At 45.3% G+C, this 18,706-nt stretch overlaps 3 protein-coding genes across 3 annotated transcripts; 1 reads left to right on the top strand and 2 right to left on the bottom strand.

Annotated features, from left to right (window-relative positions):
- Nucleotides 1-95: 95 nt before the first annotated feature.
- On the bottom strand, nucleotides 96-8,724 carry stard3nl (STARD3 N-terminal like). Its single transcript, XM_079750332.1, has 9 exons — nucleotides 8,580-8,724; nucleotides 6,158-6,560; nucleotides 5,582-5,659; nucleotides 5,378-5,455; nucleotides 3,607-3,660; nucleotides 3,305-3,422; nucleotides 1,423-1,509; nucleotides 1,280-1,335; nucleotides 96-824 (listed from the first exon to the last, which is right to left on the bottom strand). Exons 2-8 carry the CDS (start codon nucleotides 6,344-6,346, stop codon nucleotides 1,292-1,294), a joined length of 648 nt encoding a protein of 215 aa, XP_079606458.1. The 5' UTR covers nucleotides 6,347-6,560; nucleotides 8,580-8,724; the 3' UTR covers nucleotides 96-824; nucleotides 1,280-1,291.
- Nucleotides 8,725-9,084: 360 nt separating this feature from the next.
- epdr1 (ependymin related 1) lies at nucleotides 9,085-13,001 on the bottom strand. The gene is made up of 3 exons (XM_079750427.1): nucleotides 12,674-13,001; nucleotides 10,761-10,969; nucleotides 9,085-10,132 (listed from the first exon to the last, which is right to left on the bottom strand). The coding sequence occupies exons 1-3, from the start codon at nucleotides 12,916-12,918 to the stop codon at nucleotides 9,939-9,941; spliced, it is 648 nt and encodes a 215-aa protein (XP_079606553.1). The 5' UTR covers nucleotides 12,919-13,001; the 3' UTR covers nucleotides 9,085-9,938.
- Nucleotides 13,002-13,491: 490 nt separating this feature from the next.
- nol7 (nucleolar protein 7) lies at nucleotides 13,492-18,693 on the top strand. The gene is made up of 8 exons (XM_079750654.1): nucleotides 13,492-13,696; nucleotides 14,371-14,431; nucleotides 15,783-15,838; nucleotides 15,933-15,958; nucleotides 16,238-16,325; nucleotides 17,310-17,431; nucleotides 17,906-17,980; nucleotides 18,327-18,693. Exons 1-8 carry the CDS (start codon nucleotides 13,572-13,574, stop codon nucleotides 18,398-18,400), a joined length of 627 nt encoding a protein of 208 aa, XP_079606780.1. The 5' UTR covers nucleotides 13,492-13,571; the 3' UTR covers nucleotides 18,401-18,693.
- The last annotated feature ends 13 nt before the right edge of the window (nucleotides 18,694-18,706 follow it).

Raw genomic sequence — 18,706 nt, 5'->3', positions numbered from 1 at the left:
TAAAAACTAACCCTGAAACCCAACCCATAAGAACTCCTTACCTTAACCTCAACCAAAGACCTGAAAAGAGTGCAGCAGAATGATTTCCATTTTAATGATTTTATTTCATCACAAGCTTCATAATAAAAAACCGACAGAAGGTTCTGACATGCTGAACATGGGGACGCTCATCGCCTACTGACACTCGATCAAGCAACGTTGTCATCTCTGCTAATAAATCGGACCCACTGAAGTCACACTTCTTACGCCCTTCTCCTCTTACATCTACACACATCTACAGGAAATATTGGATTACTATACATTTTTCAAGCAAGGCTATAGTCTGCAGTGAATCAGTTAAAGTGTCTTCGACAAAGTGAGAAGCGCCATACTTCATACATACCAGAATCAGCTCCTAGAGCCACTCCATCCCAACAGGAAATGAAGGAGAGCAAAAGCATACATTGCAAAAATAGAACGAACAGTAGTGAAGACGTTCTGAACATCGGGAAGAACCACGCATGTTAGGATGACGTCTCCATGGATACGGGTTTAGTCAAGACTAGAACATAAACATCCTTAAGCTCATAGTTTAACCCTTAGCAGACGTGCACGACGTGACGGTCCGAGCCACGTCAAAATCACATGACACATGAGCATAGTCCAGACGTGTAGATAATAAAATGACCAGCGGAGGTCACTTGACCCGATGATTTAAGGCTGGCTCCTCCCCCAGGTCCCGACGCCATCGCAACCTTTCTTGTCCCCGGAGGAAGTAGTTTGAACGCAGATGAAGTCCTCCATGTTTGGTGGCAGTCGGCGTTCTTCAGGGAACAACAAGACATCTAGGTTAGGGATCGGAAACAAAATGTAATAATTAATAAGCATCAGTACATCCACTAGCATTAGCATCAGTACTTCCACTAGCTTTAGCATCAGTACATCCACTAGCATTAGAAGCAGTACATCCACTAGCATTAGCATCAGTAGGTCCACTGGCATTAGCATCAGCACATCCAATAGCATTAGCATCAGTACTTCCAATAGCTTTAGCATCAGTACATCCACTAGCATTAGAATCAGTACATCCACTAGCATTAGCATCAGTACATCCACTAGCATTAGCATCAGTAGGTTCACTGGCATTAGCATCAGCACATTCACTAGCATTTGCATCAGTACGTCCATTAGCAGTACGTCCACTAGCATTAGCATCAGTACGTCCACTAGCATTAGCATCAGTACACCCACTAGCATTAACTTCAGTCCATCCACTAGCATCCACTTCTGTTCCACTCACCTGTTAGACAAGCTATTTCTCTGGGTCTACTTTAGCAGCCAGCTCCTCGTCCGAGTCTGCAAAGTAGAAGTAAACACCTAGCTCAAACCAAGCTAACAGCTGGCGTACAGGCTTGGTACGCTAGTAGTAGCCAAGATGCTAACCTGCTAGGGACTCGGGAGGGGAGTAGAACTGTCCCTCAGACGGAAGGAGGGGTGCTCGGTCTACAGCATCCATGATCGATAAAAACCCTGAGAGAGAGAGACACAGACACAGACAGAGACAGAGACACAGAGACACAGACAAAGATACAGAGAGAGAGAGAGACACAGAGACACAGACAAAGATACAGAGAGAGAGAGAGAGAGAATGTGTTATTCATACGTTACTGGTAACCTATACTAGTAGTACTACACTACTGTACTAGTACTGCTTTAGTACTACAGCAGTACTGTAGTACTATAGCAGTTCTAGTACCACTGTAGTACTAGCAGTACTGTAGTACTACAGTAGTACTGTAGTACTATACTATATATATAGTATATCACAGAGGCGGTCCCATTACTGGTAACTAGGGATCGACCGATATGGATTTTTTAGGGCCGATACTGATACCAATTTTTTTTCATCAGACTTAGCCGATAACCGATACGCCGATACCGATTTTCTTGAGCCGATATTTGGAGACAATACTACCCCGGAAATCCAGAGTTCTCGCGAGAGCACAATTTGAATTTGCTATTGTTAGCGAGACACTCTGGGAACGAGCTATAAACTTGTGTATATTCTGGCCCAGAACATTAATCAATCACATTGATGTTTCAATATAGGCGGGCCAAAAGCGTTACCGACCGGATACGGCAAGAGGCCTATCTATTGGTTAGCTCCACTGGTCTGGATACGTCACCCCTTGTGTCCTTCTGATTGGTCGTAGTGTTATCCAATGTGTGTTATCCAGTGATATTTTCAAATGAATGCTTTGTGCGGCCCCTCGAGTTGGGCCATTGTCATTACTCGTTGCCAGACCCTACAGCTTTCTAGATGTGGGTCTGGATTTCCAGGCTAAGCCTCCCTCAATTTAAATCATAAAAATGACACAATGATGATAACAAATGTTACAATGTCTCAATTTAAAAAAATTAACATTTATTGAACTGTCCCCCCAAAAAAAATAAATAATAATAATCGGCCGATACTGAAAAAATATCAGCCGATACCGATACACGTAAAAAACGCAAATATCGGCCGGCCGATATATCGGTTGATCCCTACTGGTAACCTATACTAGTAGTACTAGCAGTACTAGTACCGCTGTAGTACTAGTAGTACTAGTACACACGGAGGTGGTCCTGTTCCTTGTAACCCGTACTTAGCAGTACTATATATATGGTGTATCTAGCAGTAATATATATATGGTGTATGCAGCAGTACTATATATATGGTGTATGTAGCAGTACTATATGTATGGTGTATGCAGCAGTACTATATGTATGGTGTATGCAGCAGTACTATATGTATGGTGTATGCAGCAGTACTATATGTATGGTGTATGCAGCAGTACTATATGTATGGTGTATGCAGCAGTACTATATGTATGGTGTATGCAGCAGTACTATATATGTGGTGTATGCAGCAGTACTATATATATGGTGTATGCAGCAGTACTATATGTATGGTGTATGCAGCAGTACTATATGTATGGTGTATGCAGCAGTACTATATGTATGGTGTATGCAGCAGTACTATATGTATGGTGTATGCAGCAGTACTATATGTATGGTGTATGCAGCAGTACTATATGTATGGTGTATGCAGCAGTACTATATGTATGGTGTATGCAGCAGTACTATATGTATGGTGTATGCAGCAGTACTATATGTATGGTGTATGCAGCAGTACTATATGTATGGTGTATGCAGCAGTACTATATGTATGGTGTATGCAGCAGTACTATATGTATGGTGTATGCAGCAGTACTATATGTATGGTGTATGCAGCAGTACTATATGTATGGTGTATGCAGCAGTACTATTTGTATGTACTCACGGAGGCGGTCCTGGGCCTCCTGGGGGAGGACCTTGAAGTCCAGCAGCCAGGTCTGGAGCCAGGCCAGGATGAAGGAGGAGATGGGCAGGAGGTACCCGAAGGCCCCCTGGGACAGGAGCTGGGGGGAGAGACATCAACTTAAACACATTCGTACTAATTATACACAAAGGTCCACATACATCCACTAGCATTAGACTAATTTGTTTGCATGTGTAAAAGTATATATGTGTACACACACACACACACACACACGCACACGCACACACGCACACACACACACACACACACACACACACGCCTACCTTTGACAGGATCACCTTGATGATCAGGAAGGCGCTGCAGACGGCGGTGGTGACCTGAGGAGACACCACAGGTCACAAACACTACTGACACCACCTGCTGTACCTCTATGTAAGACCACACTAGTACTCTTATTTTGAAGTTTTGGACGCAGCCGGCCCTGCCCCTTTATGTAAATAAAGCATTTGGATAAAATATGACGTAAATGTTGTGTTTTCTTATCAAACAGACATGGGAGAGTTATGCATGTCTCTGAATAGCAGGGAAACAACACCAGAACGCTGGATAATGGCTTGAATATCTTAACAGACAAAGACCTCTGACAGGACCAGACATTCAGGTTCCTAGCTGGGACACCAGCCGGTAAACATGCCGTGAAACCAGCCTGTACCCATCTGAGTGACACCAGCCTGTACACATCAAAGTGAAACCAGCCTGTACACATCTGAGTGACACCAGCCGGTAAACATCTGAGTGAAACCAGCCTGTACCCATCTGAGTGACACCAGCCTGTACACATCTGAGTGACACCAGCCTGTACCCATCTGAGTGACACCAGCCTGTACACATCTAAGTGAAACCAGCCTGTAAACATCTATATGAAACCAGCCTGTACATACATGAGTCCGGAGGGAACAGGCAGTTACAACCAGAACAGAGATAAACCTAATAAAAGTTATGCAGTGAATGGTATTTATTGAGGCTAACATGGATGACTGGAGTTATTATTAGAGTTAAATAATTGTTAAATAAATAACAAGCACTTCTTGTTGTATGTTTAGTTTGTTGATACTTACAGTAATTCATATAATGAAAACATACAGTTATGAAAGGTACATATCATTGAATTGTTGTCACTCCTCATTGTATGAGGAATGGGGACAGTAGTGTTTGGACCAGGGTTAAAAGTGACACATGGAAGTGTCCTAAAAACGTTAAGAGGACTTTATGACAGCAAGATTGAGACTAGAAACAATTGGGTGTTTTAGTCAATGTACTGGAGTTTAGTTTGGATTACTTATTTCTTTCTACCTCATCTTTACGATCCTCAAAATGACATGTCAATAACAATCAACAGGTCGACGTTTCATTCAAGTCTTTTGACTTGAATGAAGTCAAGTTTCTTCTGAAATGTTCAGTGTTGGTCTGAAGCAGTTTGAACACCACAACTGAACTTTGGAAGAAAATTAAAAACGTTGCTTTTTTTTGTTGGGCTATAAGAAATGAATGGCTATTATTGAATTCTCATGGTGAAACAATACCCACGTGTTGGTGAACATCACATGTCGACCAGTACACGGCCTAAATAGAGGATTATAAAGAGTTCCCCTTCCACAGATGCAGCTCACAACAGGGGATTTATTGATCATATGACTGTATCTTGCAATAAAACAAAGGCGTCTTGGACGAAGACGTCTGCTAAATGAAAGACTTGAAATGTAATAATACAGTTTGGTTCGGGTGAGGGCTGCAGGGGGTAAAAATAACCCCCAGCAGAAGTTTCTACGGTGGTGTTCCGCTTATTCAACATCTGGCTGATCAATTGCTTTTAAACACACTGAGAGGATTTGATTTATTTTTATCGTCAATCCTTAACATTTTGGCGCTTGTAATTTTTCCTTTTTTGGGGGGGCTCCCAGAATTCCTCTTTGCAGGAAAAGCCCTGAGTATCTGTCTACGGCCTGTATGTGGACCCTCTGACGCCCGCTCCACACATCCTATGACCCCCAGGTGTGGGGGACCAGAAGCAGGGGAGCAGCAGCCTGTACTCACAGCGATGGCCCACCAGTGGTTCAGCCGGCACACCGCGTAGGCCAGGATGAGCGACGCAAACCGGAAGACGGCTAGGAGCTAGGAGAGGAAGCAAGGGAAGGAGGGGTGGTGACGAAGAGCAAAGAAAAGACAGGCACAGTGAGATCAAAGTCAATCTAAAATAAAGATATTTTTTAGTTCAGATATGTAGGAAAGGAAACTCACATATATGTCGAAGAAGGAGGCGTGGTAGTCGTAGTGGAGAACCTCGATGTTGAGCTGCTTCGCGATCCCACCGTTCACCTGGTGCACACAGAAAACCAATTTTACCATGAACCATGGCTCCATAAAACACGTCCCCAAAACCATGTCATCATGTCCCCATAAACCATGTCAACATAAACGATGTCAACATAAACCATGTCCCAAAAAAACATGCCCCATAAACCATGTCCACCTAAACCATGTCCACGTAAACCATGTCCCCATAAACCATGTCCCGTAAACCATGTCCCCATAAACCATGTCCCTTAACCCTTGTCCCCATAAACCACGTCCCATAAACCATGTCCTATAAACCTGCAAGATGTCTACTTCCGATGTTGTTTAAATAGCTCAGATTCATAAGGACATTACATAAGGACGTTACATTATATAATAATTATAATTGTTTATTATAATAACAAGAAATAAAAAAGTTTATTATTGTTTAACTGTTAGAGTTTTTAGATTTTTTTTCAGTTTGGGCTCAGAATTCAAAAACATTTGAGTTCTGACCCTGGAAAAAAAAAAAGGTCTCACATTGAGCTCTATGATCCAGAGCAGGGAAATGAAGAGCAGGTCAAAGGTCACGAAGAGGCAGAAGGTCCTCCTCACAGCCGAGATGCACGTCTTCTCGCCGGCCTCGTATGACTCCAGCCTGGCGTTCAGAGACCCCGCCCCCCGGCCGGTCAACCGCGAATCAGCACTGCTGCTGCACCGGCTATCCATGTCTGGCCACGCCCCCTGTCCAGGGTCGGCTCTGCCCCCTGCTGCTCAATATTCAGTGGGTTCCCAAAGTGGAACGTGGACCAGTCTCATTGGCTATTGGTCGTTGCTGTATCCGCCCAGTTTTCTTAGGAGACGCCCACAACCTTTTAAGGAAATGTGTTGTCCGGATTCATCCCTGCGACTCATCACCACGGTGATGACAGCATCACTGCCCCTTGAAGAAAGAACAGAGATAGAGACGTGAATATAAAGCTAGATATAATATATATTAAAGCTGAAAAAGCGAGCGACAAAGCTGTAGCAACATGACAGCATGAACAGGGAAACTTGTTTGTTCACTTTACTCATAAAATACATTTGGCCCCGCCCCCTCAAGGGAGCAAGGCAGTGTTCGGACCGTCGGCACCAAGCTAGCTCGGTGGCTTCACAGCGGGGCCCGACAGGCTGGGATGAGGGCTTCAGCTCGGACAGAGGAGATGTAGGTGAGGCCCCGTGGTGAAACACAAGAGGAGAACCACGAGACTGGAGGAGGAGGAGGAGGAGAAGAGAAGTGAGGAGGATCCAACTGAAAACAGTCTTAGAGGAGGACATGGAGGAGGAGAAGGAGAAGTGAGGAGGATCCAACAGTCTCTGAGGAGGAATTGGAACTCTTTTACAGGACCCATTTTGATACAGTATCATATAAAAAAAGGTTCCTAGATATAACTGTAAAAGACTCCATACACCACTAACCATTAACCAGATAGAATAGGTTTACTCCTAGCAAGAGCAAGCAAGAGACAAACCGACAGTGAGACACAAAGACAGAGCAACAAAATGACAAACTATAATCAACAGTTTTTTGCATGGTTTCCTGTGCCATAACCAACATCCTGGAGGTACGTCAATAAAGAGCAGCGTGTGACTCTGTAGTCATAAACTCAGGCTGCCTCACTGTTACAGAGACACATCCTCTCTGCCCAGTCTCCTCTAGCTCCAGAAGACACACTAACACACGGTTAATATTCAATACCGAGGAACCAGTTGGTTCAGCTACAGCCTCACTCCGAATCTGACACAAGCCCAGAAGAAGAAACTGACTCTCTGCAGTTTTACATTCACTTATAATCTGTCAGTCACGTCTATACAAAATGAATCAAGATACAGGTCCTTAGGAGCAGGTAGGGGTTGGACAGTACAGAGACAGGTCATTAAGGAGCAGGTAGGGGTTAGACAGTACAGAGACAGGTCATTAAGGAGCAGGTAGGGGTTAGACAGTACAGAGACAGGTCATTAAGGAGCAGGTAGGGGTTAGACAGTACAGAGACAGGTCATTAAGGAGCAGGTAGGGGTTAGACAGTACAGAGGCAGGTCATTAAGGAGCAGGTAGGGGTTAGACAGTACAGAGACAGGTCATTAAGGAGCAGATAGGGGATAGGGATCATCTTGCTCTAGGATGCCTACAGGTAGACTGTGGACGTTAGGGATCCAACCCTTTGGGCTTCAGCTGGCTAGGGTCATGACGTCACTGTATCGATGTGAAACCTGCTGTTGGTGTCCTGCGTTTCAGGGTGAAAGCTTTGGGCCGCTGTATGTGTTCACCACCACACAGGTCAGTAAGAGCTCCCATGATTCGGTGGGGGGGGGGCTCCGGTAGAAAGACATCTATGATCACACACACACACACACACACACACGCACACACACACACACACACACACACACACACACACACACACACACACACACATCCCTGATCGCACACTAGGTTTAATCCTGGCAAGAGCAAGACTGAGGCTGAGGCATCAGACTGAGGGGCTCCGGTAGAAAGACATCTATGATCACACACACACACACACACACACACACACACACACACACACACACACACACACACACACACACACACACACACACACACACACACACACACACACACATCCCTGATCACACACACTTCCCTGATCAAACACATCACATCAATGCACCAATGATGTCATGGATGCCAGAACGCAGCCTACCAGCCTGCTGTCTAAACGGGAGCATCACTAATCACAACGGACGGGAACCACAACGCGCTGTGAATGTATTAATAACACTAATACTGATATTATCGAGTTCACGTCATGCTTGATACATGCGTCTGCGGATTCTGGTTCAATGTCTTCATGTCATGACAGCGGCGACATGGTTCAGTCGTATGTCGGCATCATGCAGCACCACGGAGCATAAACCCCTCCTAAAGCACTCCTACCTTCAGGTTGGTGCGGCAGGTCGGTCTCAATGGGTCCTTGTTGTGTTCAATAACCCGCCGACACCGTGTCGACGCTCGCTTTGGGACTCGAACACAAAACAGTCACCGTAGAAAACAAGCGAAAGCGGCGAGTCATCCGCTGTGCTGACCGGGGGGCGGCGATGACTGAGCGCGGCATCATGGGAGTTGTAGTCGTTTTGACGCAATACAACACGCTCAGGCAGCGCTGACGGCATGGGGCATCATGGGAGATGCAGTCGTTCTAGCGCAACACAATAACCTCAAGCGTGATGCTGCAGTCAGGTGGCTCTTGCACAATACTCCGATTGTATGCGGTGCGCATGAATAACAATAAACAACACTTAACTAATATATTTTTCTCTTTTCTATTTCAGCTAGGCTCAATATAAAAATGACTTTTATTGTGTAGATATGAGGCCTTGGAATAATTGTTAACGTCCGTTAGGCTTAAGAAAAAACGTTACACTTGTTAATTAATCACCTTTTATTGAACAGAAAAGCTAAAAGCCAATAGTTTCAGAAATGTCACAGAAAAGTCAGTTTGCATCAAAATTCCGTAGTCAGAATTATGCAAATCAAGAGATAATATATTGGATTACTTTGTTATTATGGCTTTAATTGTCACGACTGAATCACAAACGTTCTCAACCTGCTAACCTAAACTGTGTTGTTCAGCCTGGTATTTAAAATCGACTTAAATAAGAACTTAAATGTGGTCAATTCTAGACGCGAGTAAACGCATCCTCCACCTCAAAGCTTTGCTATAGGAAGCAGTAGGCCCATATTTATAAGTGCACGCGTTATAGACTAAATAATCCCTTTATGTTATCTCTGTGGTGTAGTCTCTTAATCTCTCAATTCCTAATACTGCTCTCCACCTCTGCTGTGAAGCCTCATTTCCCCATCTCAGAGGAGCGACCGGTTCTCCCACCTATCCTCCTCCACTGAGAACCGGTCCAAACCGACCCGTCTGTGTTTCACTTCCCCTGAGCGTCCCCGTGACAGAGCTGTGGTGTTTTCCTCTCGGTGAAGCTGAAAAGCCCCAACCCCCCCCTGGGTGACTGAAACGCAGCAGGAGATAAACAGGTTGGAACATAAACTAACTACGTTTATTGCAGTTAAAACTCATTTTGACTCTCAATCTTTCTCAGTAGTAATCAAGTTTACTCAGCAATAATCCATCTTTCTCATTAATAATCAATCTTTCTCCGTTATAATCAATACTTCACATTAATAACCAATAGCTTTAATCAGAACAAATGTCCTCCGGTCTCAGCAGCCTTGCTCCTCCAGACTATGAGGGCTGGCTGATTGACAGGTGGGGGGTGGGACCTGGTCTCAGCAGCCCTCCTCCTCCAGTCTATGAGGGCTGGCTGATTGACAGGTGGGGGGCGGGACGAAGACGCTGGGGTCGCTGATGCCCAGCTGGAGGTCGAAGAAGCGGGTGGAGGTGCTGACGCTGCTGTTCAGGGTGTAGGTCTCCAGCACCGGGTAGCAGTCCTTCAGGGTGTAGACCCCCACCCACGCCTCGTCTGGGGAGAGACACACAGGGGGAGGGGAGACAGACAGGTAGACCGGTTATACAGACAGGTAGAAGGGTTGGACAGATAGGTAGACACACAAGCGAGACACACAGGTAGACGGGTTAGACAGACAGGTAGACACACAGGTAGAGAGACAGGTGGACGGGTTAGACAGACAGGTTGACACACAGGTGAGACGCACAGGTAGACAGGTAAGACAGACAGGTAGACAAATAGGTAGACAGACAGGTGGACGGGTTAGACAGACAGTTAGACGGGTTAGGCAGACAGGTAGGCGGGTGTGACAGACAGGTAGACAGACAGGTGGAAGGGATAGACAGCCAGGTAGATGGGTTAGGCAGATCTAGTTTTCTCAAGGCGTTCTGACAGAAGAGGGGGGACAGAGCTGACGGCTAACAAAATGTCTGAACTGCATCGCTCATCACAAGCTCCCCCCTCAAACGACAAAGCAGGAGGGCGGAGCCTCCCCCGCCTCAGGGTGTGGCTGGCATGTTTAGACAGAGGGTCGTGGCAGCAGCAGTCTCCTGGAGCAGTCTCTATCGGACATAGCCAACCTGCGGCGTAGCTACAGCTGCTACTCCATGCCGGAACATTACTCGACCAATAGCAGGCTTACGTTTGCGCGCAGGCTTCCTGTCTGACCATTCCTGCACCTCCAGGACGTCGCCCGGCCCCCCGATGAAGTACTGGTCCTCGAAGGTGGAGTTGGAGGGGATGTCGAAGGGGTCCCAGGCCTCCGTCAGGGTGGTCTTGGAGCACTGCTGGGTCTTAGTCTCGATCTGGAACATCAGACCGCTCTGGAACAGGAAGATGAACTCGAAATACCTGCGGACATCAATTAATCAATAATAACACCAATAACACACAAAAGACAAACTACGAACTAGGATAAACACATGTGGAGCTACATTACAAAAGACATGAATATGCATCAGGACACGGTAATATAAATAGAAAGGCGTAGGAGATCTTTTGAAATCAGATGCCCCGGTCCTGTTGTTCCGGTTGGTAAAGGGTGTGGTGTTTCACAACCCCACCCACCTCCATCCAGCCCCACCCACCCCAACCGAGGAGCAGAAATACGCCCGCCACTGAAACTGAAACTAACACCTGACATATTTCCTCCTCACAGGCAGTGTAGCAGTGGCGGTGGGTCAATAGAGGGCGCTAGGGCGCCGCACCTCCGTGAAATATTCACTTGAATATGTCTGCCAACTATTAGTAAACTATTATCAATACGAAATAAATCAACAAAAATACATAGCGTTTATCCTCGTTTAATTGTGCGATATACTTGTCACTGCCAGCAACCATTTAAATGCGTCTGAACGTCAATGATTTGGGCTAGGCTAGTTATTGGTCATTCGAAATAAAGCCCTCCTCCAAGTCAGGGGCGCCGGCCACGTTGAAGTCAATGTAAGCTCGCTAACTTTTTGCTGTCTATCAAGCAGAGACAGCTTTTCATTGGCGCAAGAAAATTCGACCAGTGTGCGCCCCAGGCCAATGGTATCGCTTTTCTTTTTTGTTATCACCACATGATTGGACAATTCAGCGAATCAATCAAATAGGCTACCTCCCTCAGCAGCATTCGCGCAACACAACTACATGTAGAGAAGAGATAGATCGCTAACCAGCAAAGAGTTGTAAGCACTTTCCACCCTTTTCAGTGGAGGAATTGGACTCCCCAAGCAATGTTATACTTCTTTTGGCCTGTGGCATATAAACAAAATGAAGCAACTGTCCCATATTTCTAACTGCATTTGAAGAGTTACAAAAAATGGACGCTATAGGACAGTGATCATGATTTGTCTCAATATCAGAATAACAATAATGGGTCAAATAGCAATGGTTGGTGGAATGGCAATAAAGTAGGTCTGTATACGCAGTGTAAGCTTGTCCAGGCCCTGCAAGTCAGGATGTAGGCTATAAATCTGAATGAATATTAGTTAAATAGTTAGTGGCCATCCCCAAAATGCACCAGAATACAGGAAATCAAATCTATTAAATTCAATTTTTTTTATGGGGGGGGGGGGGGGACTAAAAGTTAAAATCCACCATCCCCCCTGGCTTGTTTTTACAACTCGACCACTGAGTGTAGATAATAAAACATGATTGTAACATGGTAATGAAAACCGTGATGTCAACATGATGAGTGAGTAACGGGACAGGACGTCAACAAACGGCCCTCAGCTCTCAAGCGCGTTGAACCACGGAGCGACACCTGACTACACCCATAACGTAGTAGTGCATTACGCCTTATTATAGGCATATTATACATAATGAATCAAACAAAGAGTAAGTGATATTGAAATGGGCTGAGATTGGATCATCTGTCTTGTTGACCTATCGCGAGGTTTGATCTCCCGGTCCTTTCTCTGCAGAACCTTTAACTCTTTAATTACGTTGACATGACCCAGCAGTTTATCGCAGCATTGTCACATGGATGCGTTGTTGTTGCCGTGCAACACGAGTCATACTGCGGCCTGGTAGCTCCTAGAGCACGCGCATCACCGCCTGTCAATCACTCACTTCTGACACGGGGTGTGTTTCTTGTGCTGCTGAAGGATCCGGAGCCTCTGGTTCTTGGCGTCGTAGGACACGTCCGCCCGGGTGTTGCGGCCCGAGTTGTGGTTGTACTGCACGGACCGGCCCTCCCATTGCAGCGGGGCCAGGCAGGGCTGGGTCGGCTGGGTCGGGCTTGCGATGTCCTTGGTGGGGTGGCCGAGCGCGGAGCCCGCCGTAGCGGTGAGGAAGATCAACACAAACCGAAACATTTATGCAGGAGAGTCGGTTTTAAAGCCAAACGCGCCGGTCTGTTGTCGGCAGACAGAGCGGTGTGTGTTTGTGTGTGTGTGTCCAGCGGTAATCGGTCTTTTGTTAGATGCGCAGTTACGCGCAGTCACGCACCCGCCAGCCGCAGCCTATGAGCGCCCATTAACCTCCGACCACACTGAACACAACGAAAGAGTTACCGAGAATTCACCCCGATGTATAGACTTTACTTTATAGAGTCCATTTCATACATTATATGGCAATATCTACCTTATAATAATGCATAATTGCTACATTGCTGCACAATGTAAATATAAAAAGGCTTTTCTAAGAAACAAGGATTTTTTAAGAAACCATTTCATTTTCATTATTCTTTATTGTGTTTATGAATTTGCACCACATTCGTCTCTTGTCACCAACGGGAGTAATCTATTTATACTGTCCCGTTATTTTTAAAACATGTGCGGCTGTTGTTCACCACCTCCACCACCAGGGGGCGACCGAACGCCCCCTCCATCGCCGGAAGTACTGCGACCACACCGGGGCGGCGCGGAGTGATTACGTAGAGCCCCCCACTCACCAACACGTTGGTCAGCCAGCGTGGGACCAACAACACAACAGTCCTTCAGGCATCGCCATCATCTATCCCCCGAACATGTTGGAGGAGTTCAGCCTGGCGCTGTACCCCAGCGAGGACGAGGCCCCGGAGGAGGTGCCACTGGAGGCGTCCCGGGCGGCGGCGCAGCGGAGCAGGGCGGCCGCCGTGGAGTCGACCCGGAGGTGAGGAGACCAACCCGGGGGAGGCCGGGGTACTGCCGATGTATGCTCCCTTGGCAGAGTCTCTATCAAGGACCTTATCAAAAATTGCGACCTTATGTGTTTGTTAGCCTACTTGTAGACCAATTGCATTTACATACATTTAGGGGATTTTTCAGACGCTTTTATCCAAAGCGAACTACTACGATTCATACACAGATTCACACACGGTGCAAGGCGACAGTCAGCTCTTCATGAGCAGTTAGGGTGAGGTGCCTTGCTCAGGGACACCTCGACACTCGGCTAAGAGGAGCCGTGGATCAATCTAGCAACCTCCCGGTTCTCAGACGACCCGCTTTACCTCTTGAGCTACTGTCGCCCCGATTGCCTCCATCAAACGATGCTCACACTGCAGAATCACGTTATTTTACACAACTACCCACCCCATGTTCACTCGATGAATACGGGGAACATATTTTGATACTATATTATAACGTTTTAATTAAAAATTTCAAGGGTAGACTTTGTATTTTACACCACTACACCGCGGGTCATTATATTTGACATGCGCAGAACCACTAGGTAGCATGATTTTATTGGCAGAACAGCTGCATGCTGGCTCACATTCATTAAGGTATCAGTGGGGTGCTATCGTCTTTGGGAATGCAGCTTCGTGACGTCCATCTCTTCTTCCACAGGGAGAAATTACAGCTGAAGGAGAAGCGGAGGAAGAGACACGAGCTGTTCCAAGAGCAGAAAGTGTGTACGGGGAGTTGACCCTATGACCCCTTGTGTATCACGTACAGGGGTTCGTTTCCCAAAAGCATAGTTGCTAACTTCCTTAGCAACCTGCCTCTTAAGGACTCAACAGTTAATAGGAAAGTGTTCCCCAAAACCATTTCACCTACATAGTAAGCTCATAGTATGGAGGTAAAAAGGCAAATTATTTACACCAGCTCTAGGGTTTTTGTAGGTCCATATTAGGCCACATGCTTCCTGGATATTCATGGTCACATGACCGATTTTAGTTTTCTTTGTCTTTTTTACACAATTAGCATTCCGAGTTAGTGCAGTAGGCCTCCAAATGTTAAGGTGTGGAACATCACTGGACATTTAATGGCTCACAAATATTTTCTTTAACAACCCTGTTATTACATATGTGATAAGATTCTGGGCAGTGGGTTTTAGAGAAGTGAATTCATTGATAGCCTACAATTTAAAATAAAATAAAAAAGTATCAAGAAACATGCATCCACTGCAGGGACAACACAAGATGCTGTCCCCCTGTCAAAATGAATAGGCTATCAAAATATCGTAGGAGGGAAATATACAGCCTAGGTACTGTAAAGAGATCGACAGACTTCAAAAATCCATCATTAGAACTGGGGAAACAAGACGCATCTGGCAGGGTTTGAACCGGTGGTAAAAAAAAAACAACCTGTAAATTTCGGGTGCTCTAACTACTCAGCCATTTAAACCTTGCACACAATTGGGGAGAAAAGTAATTTATTTACTTATCCATATCCTGATTTCTCACCAAATCCATTGTTTGAATTATCTTTTTTCCATAAATGTATCAACCATTTGCAGCAACTGTATTGAATTGCATAGATAGTGCCTATGCTGATGAATTCGCCAGTGTCATTAAATATTTGTGACGTTTTTTCCAAACAAACAATTATTTCGGAAATTGTTTCCAATGTTGATACAAAGAATAGGTAGGCTATATATACACAATCAAGTTGGCGAATATTAACCACAACTATATAACAAGAATGTAGTCTAAATATCGTGAGGCTTCCACCTGTGAATGATTGAATGCCCTAGAGCAACTCCGAACTCCGCCTTCAGAAAACATCTGTTCACTATGAATAAGCTGATAAGTACGCAGCTAATCAACGAGGAGGTCAGCTACGTATTGCTATGTTGGCTGGAGATTTTTGGGAAACACTCGTAGTTCGGCTGCTGCATAGTACAACTGGGCTAAGTAATAAGTCGGCAAAATGCTAACGTCCTGACTGTTTTGGGAAATGCACCCCAGATCCCTTTCCTTGTGTGTTAGTTATAAACTGCATTTTATTAAAGCAATGTCGTTTTACTCCGTCTGCAGAAGAGAAGACTCCTCCCTGATGACGTCTTGGAGGAAATCGAGGCAGCTCCTTCACAGTAAGAGCGCAGTGTGGTGATGATAAATTGACTCGTATTTATATTAATTAGTCTCAAATGAATCTCAAGTAACCATACTTTGATCATCTTTTAGGAAAAAGAAACCAAATGAAGATGAAGGTAACCGCTTTCCATTCTGCCAGTTTTCATGTTAATCATAAATTCACACCACAACATGCTGGTTTAATTTTACCAATTCAATGGAAATGATTTGAACTTCTTTAACCTTTAAGAGAGAATACTAAAAGATGAGTTATTAAAGTCTTGTCCGTTACTTGGTGGAAGCCATAGAGTTAGGGTTAGGGCTAGACTCTGTATCACTATGAGGAGTATTTCTGTTGTGCTCAGATGAATGTGACTAATACCGATTATGTGAGTAACTCTAACCTTTCCTCCCAGCTGAAGAAGAGTCTGAGGAGGAGGAGGAGAGTGATGACGAAGGAGTTGGATCAGGGGAGGAGATTGACGCATCTGGGAAAATTAGGAAGTAAATATGGATTTCTCAAACTTTTAATTACATGGTACTTGATTTGAACTTAATCATTTTTTTCCTAATCTATATTTAAGAAAGTTGCTTATTATATATTATCTAGAATAATAAGCGTATGTGTTTATTCGCACATTCTGTCGAATTGGACTCCATTTCATTTAAAGGACAATTCCGGTATTTTGAACATTGAGCCCCCTTTCGGGTTTGTCTAGGATGAAAGTTTTTGACACCGAAATTTTGAATATTGGCCCTGTCTCGAGAATCTGGCTAATTTCAAATCGCCCCTGCCTGCTTTGCAATGGCTGGCTATGGGCATTCACAAAAATGTCCTTAAAACCACCCTAAACCTTTGTTTTTAGAAATGTGAAACTCATCGAATAGTTGGTGGTGTTCGTTGATGTTTCTCATCAAGTATCGTAGCGAAATACAGTTTCTGTTTTTTATTTGGCATTTTGTAAATGAAACGGAAACCGGACCGGAAACGGAAAGAGGGGTGGTTGTTGTCTTTTCACTCGGTTCTCAGTATCAACAGTAGGGCTAGAACCGAGCGAAAAGACTACAACCACCCCCCCCTTTCCGTTTCGTGTCCAGTTTCCGTTTTATTTACAAAATGTCGATTTACAAAATGCCAAATAAAACACGACAAACTATTTCGCTACGATACTTGATGGGGAACATCAACGAACACCACTAACCACTCAGAGTTTAACATTTCTGAAAACGAAGGTTTAGGGTCGTTTTAAGGACAGTTTTGTGAATGCCCATAGCCAGCCATTGCGAAGCAGGCAGGGGAGATTCGAAATTAGCCAAATACTCGAGACAGGACCAATATTAAAAAATTCTGTGTTAACAACTCTATTTCAACCTAGACAAACCAGAAAGGGGGCTAAATGTTCAAAATACCGGAATTGGCCTTTTAATTTTTAATTGTGTCTGTTCCTGAGTTCGGCATTCATCAGTTATCTGACCTCTTTCCCTCAGCCTGCAGGGGGGCTACACAGTGAAGCTAGTCAGCGAGCTAACGCTAGCGGCAGCCCAGCAGCGCGCGGCGGCGGGCTTCATCCAGGACCGGCTCTATGGACTGGACAGCCGCAGGACCACAAGTAGGGAGACGCTGCATCGCCAATTTGGCTCTTGTAACAAGTTCTTTATAACTGGTTTGTAGTATGAATTAAGTGGCCTCTATTCAGAGAGCTGCAGTGATCCATTTGGCCAGGGGGCCGTTACGGTGTCGCCCTTTTTTGTGTCATTTAGCCGTTTCAACGTCAACCCTAAAGTGACGTCACAGGTGGGTGTTTCCACCCAGACGTGTGATGGAGAGGGGAGTTTAAAGTTCAAACTGTTTGTACTACGGCCTGAAGGGAAAAGAGAAGTAGTCATGCAAGCTACACTCTGTGGCAGAAGTCCTCGGACAATGACCTGTCTCAATTTGAGCATTGCTACAACAACGGCCGGCCTCTTGACAAGAGATGCCCCAACATGGACGACCTCTACAGAGACGGCTACAATGTTAGCTAGGCTGCTAGCTGTGTTAGCTTCTCTGTTTGACCGATGACTGAACTGATGTTGTTCTGCAGATAAAGCGATCCTGTCTCTCAAGAACAAGGGGCCCAAGAAGGCGCCGTCTGTGGAGTTTGTGAGGAAGAATTGGGGTGAGTTAACTAAACAGTGATGGCTGAATGTGTACAACAGCACCACCTGTGGCAAATGCCTGGTATTACACACAATCACCACCATGTTGGCACTGGTTTTGTGTACAACAGCACCACTTGTGGCCAAACCCTGGTATTACAAACGCCACCGTGTTGGCAGTGGTTTGAAACCACTATAAACTATCTTTATTGGTGTACTAGTGGGTTTACTTAAGTATGAAAACTGTATGTATTTGCAAATTAGGGTAACCCACCCCGTTATGAATCAGACCTTAAGTATTCAGTCATCCAGAACGTAGACATAACAGTAACTAACGTCTGGTTACCGTGGCTTTGTGTCCCTCAGCACCCAAACACAAGGCCAAGGCAGAGCGGATGAAGCAGCGCTGGCTCCACAGGAAGCAGGCAGCCTCCAGCTGAAGAGGTCAAGGGTCAGCCGGCCCAAGGTGGAAGCCTAAACGACACGTTGTACACTTGTGCTCTCCTACCCTGCTAAAAAACATCTGATCCATCCATAACGCTGCCGTCTGATTGGACGAGTGTGGGGTGGAATTGTACTTAAGGGGAAAGACCCTAAAGGTGTAGAAGCATTGAGGCCCCAAGCCAGAACTAGGGGGACCCCTGTGGTACTGACTATGGGATTTTTGTATAACTTCTGTATATTTTTGAAATGTGATATTGACATGAAGTGGAATTTAACCCCTTACAATAAACTAAACGTCTTTC

The sequence above is a fragment of the Pollachius pollachius genome (assembly GCF_949987615.1).
Source record: "Pollachius pollachius genome assembly, chromosome: 14".
Taxonomy (NCBI): domain Eukaryota; kingdom Metazoa; phylum Chordata; class Actinopteri; order Gadiformes; family Gadidae; genus Pollachius; species Pollachius pollachius.
The sequence above is the reverse complement of the archived record's forward strand: the minus strand, read 5'-3'. Positions and strand labels throughout refer to the sequence as shown.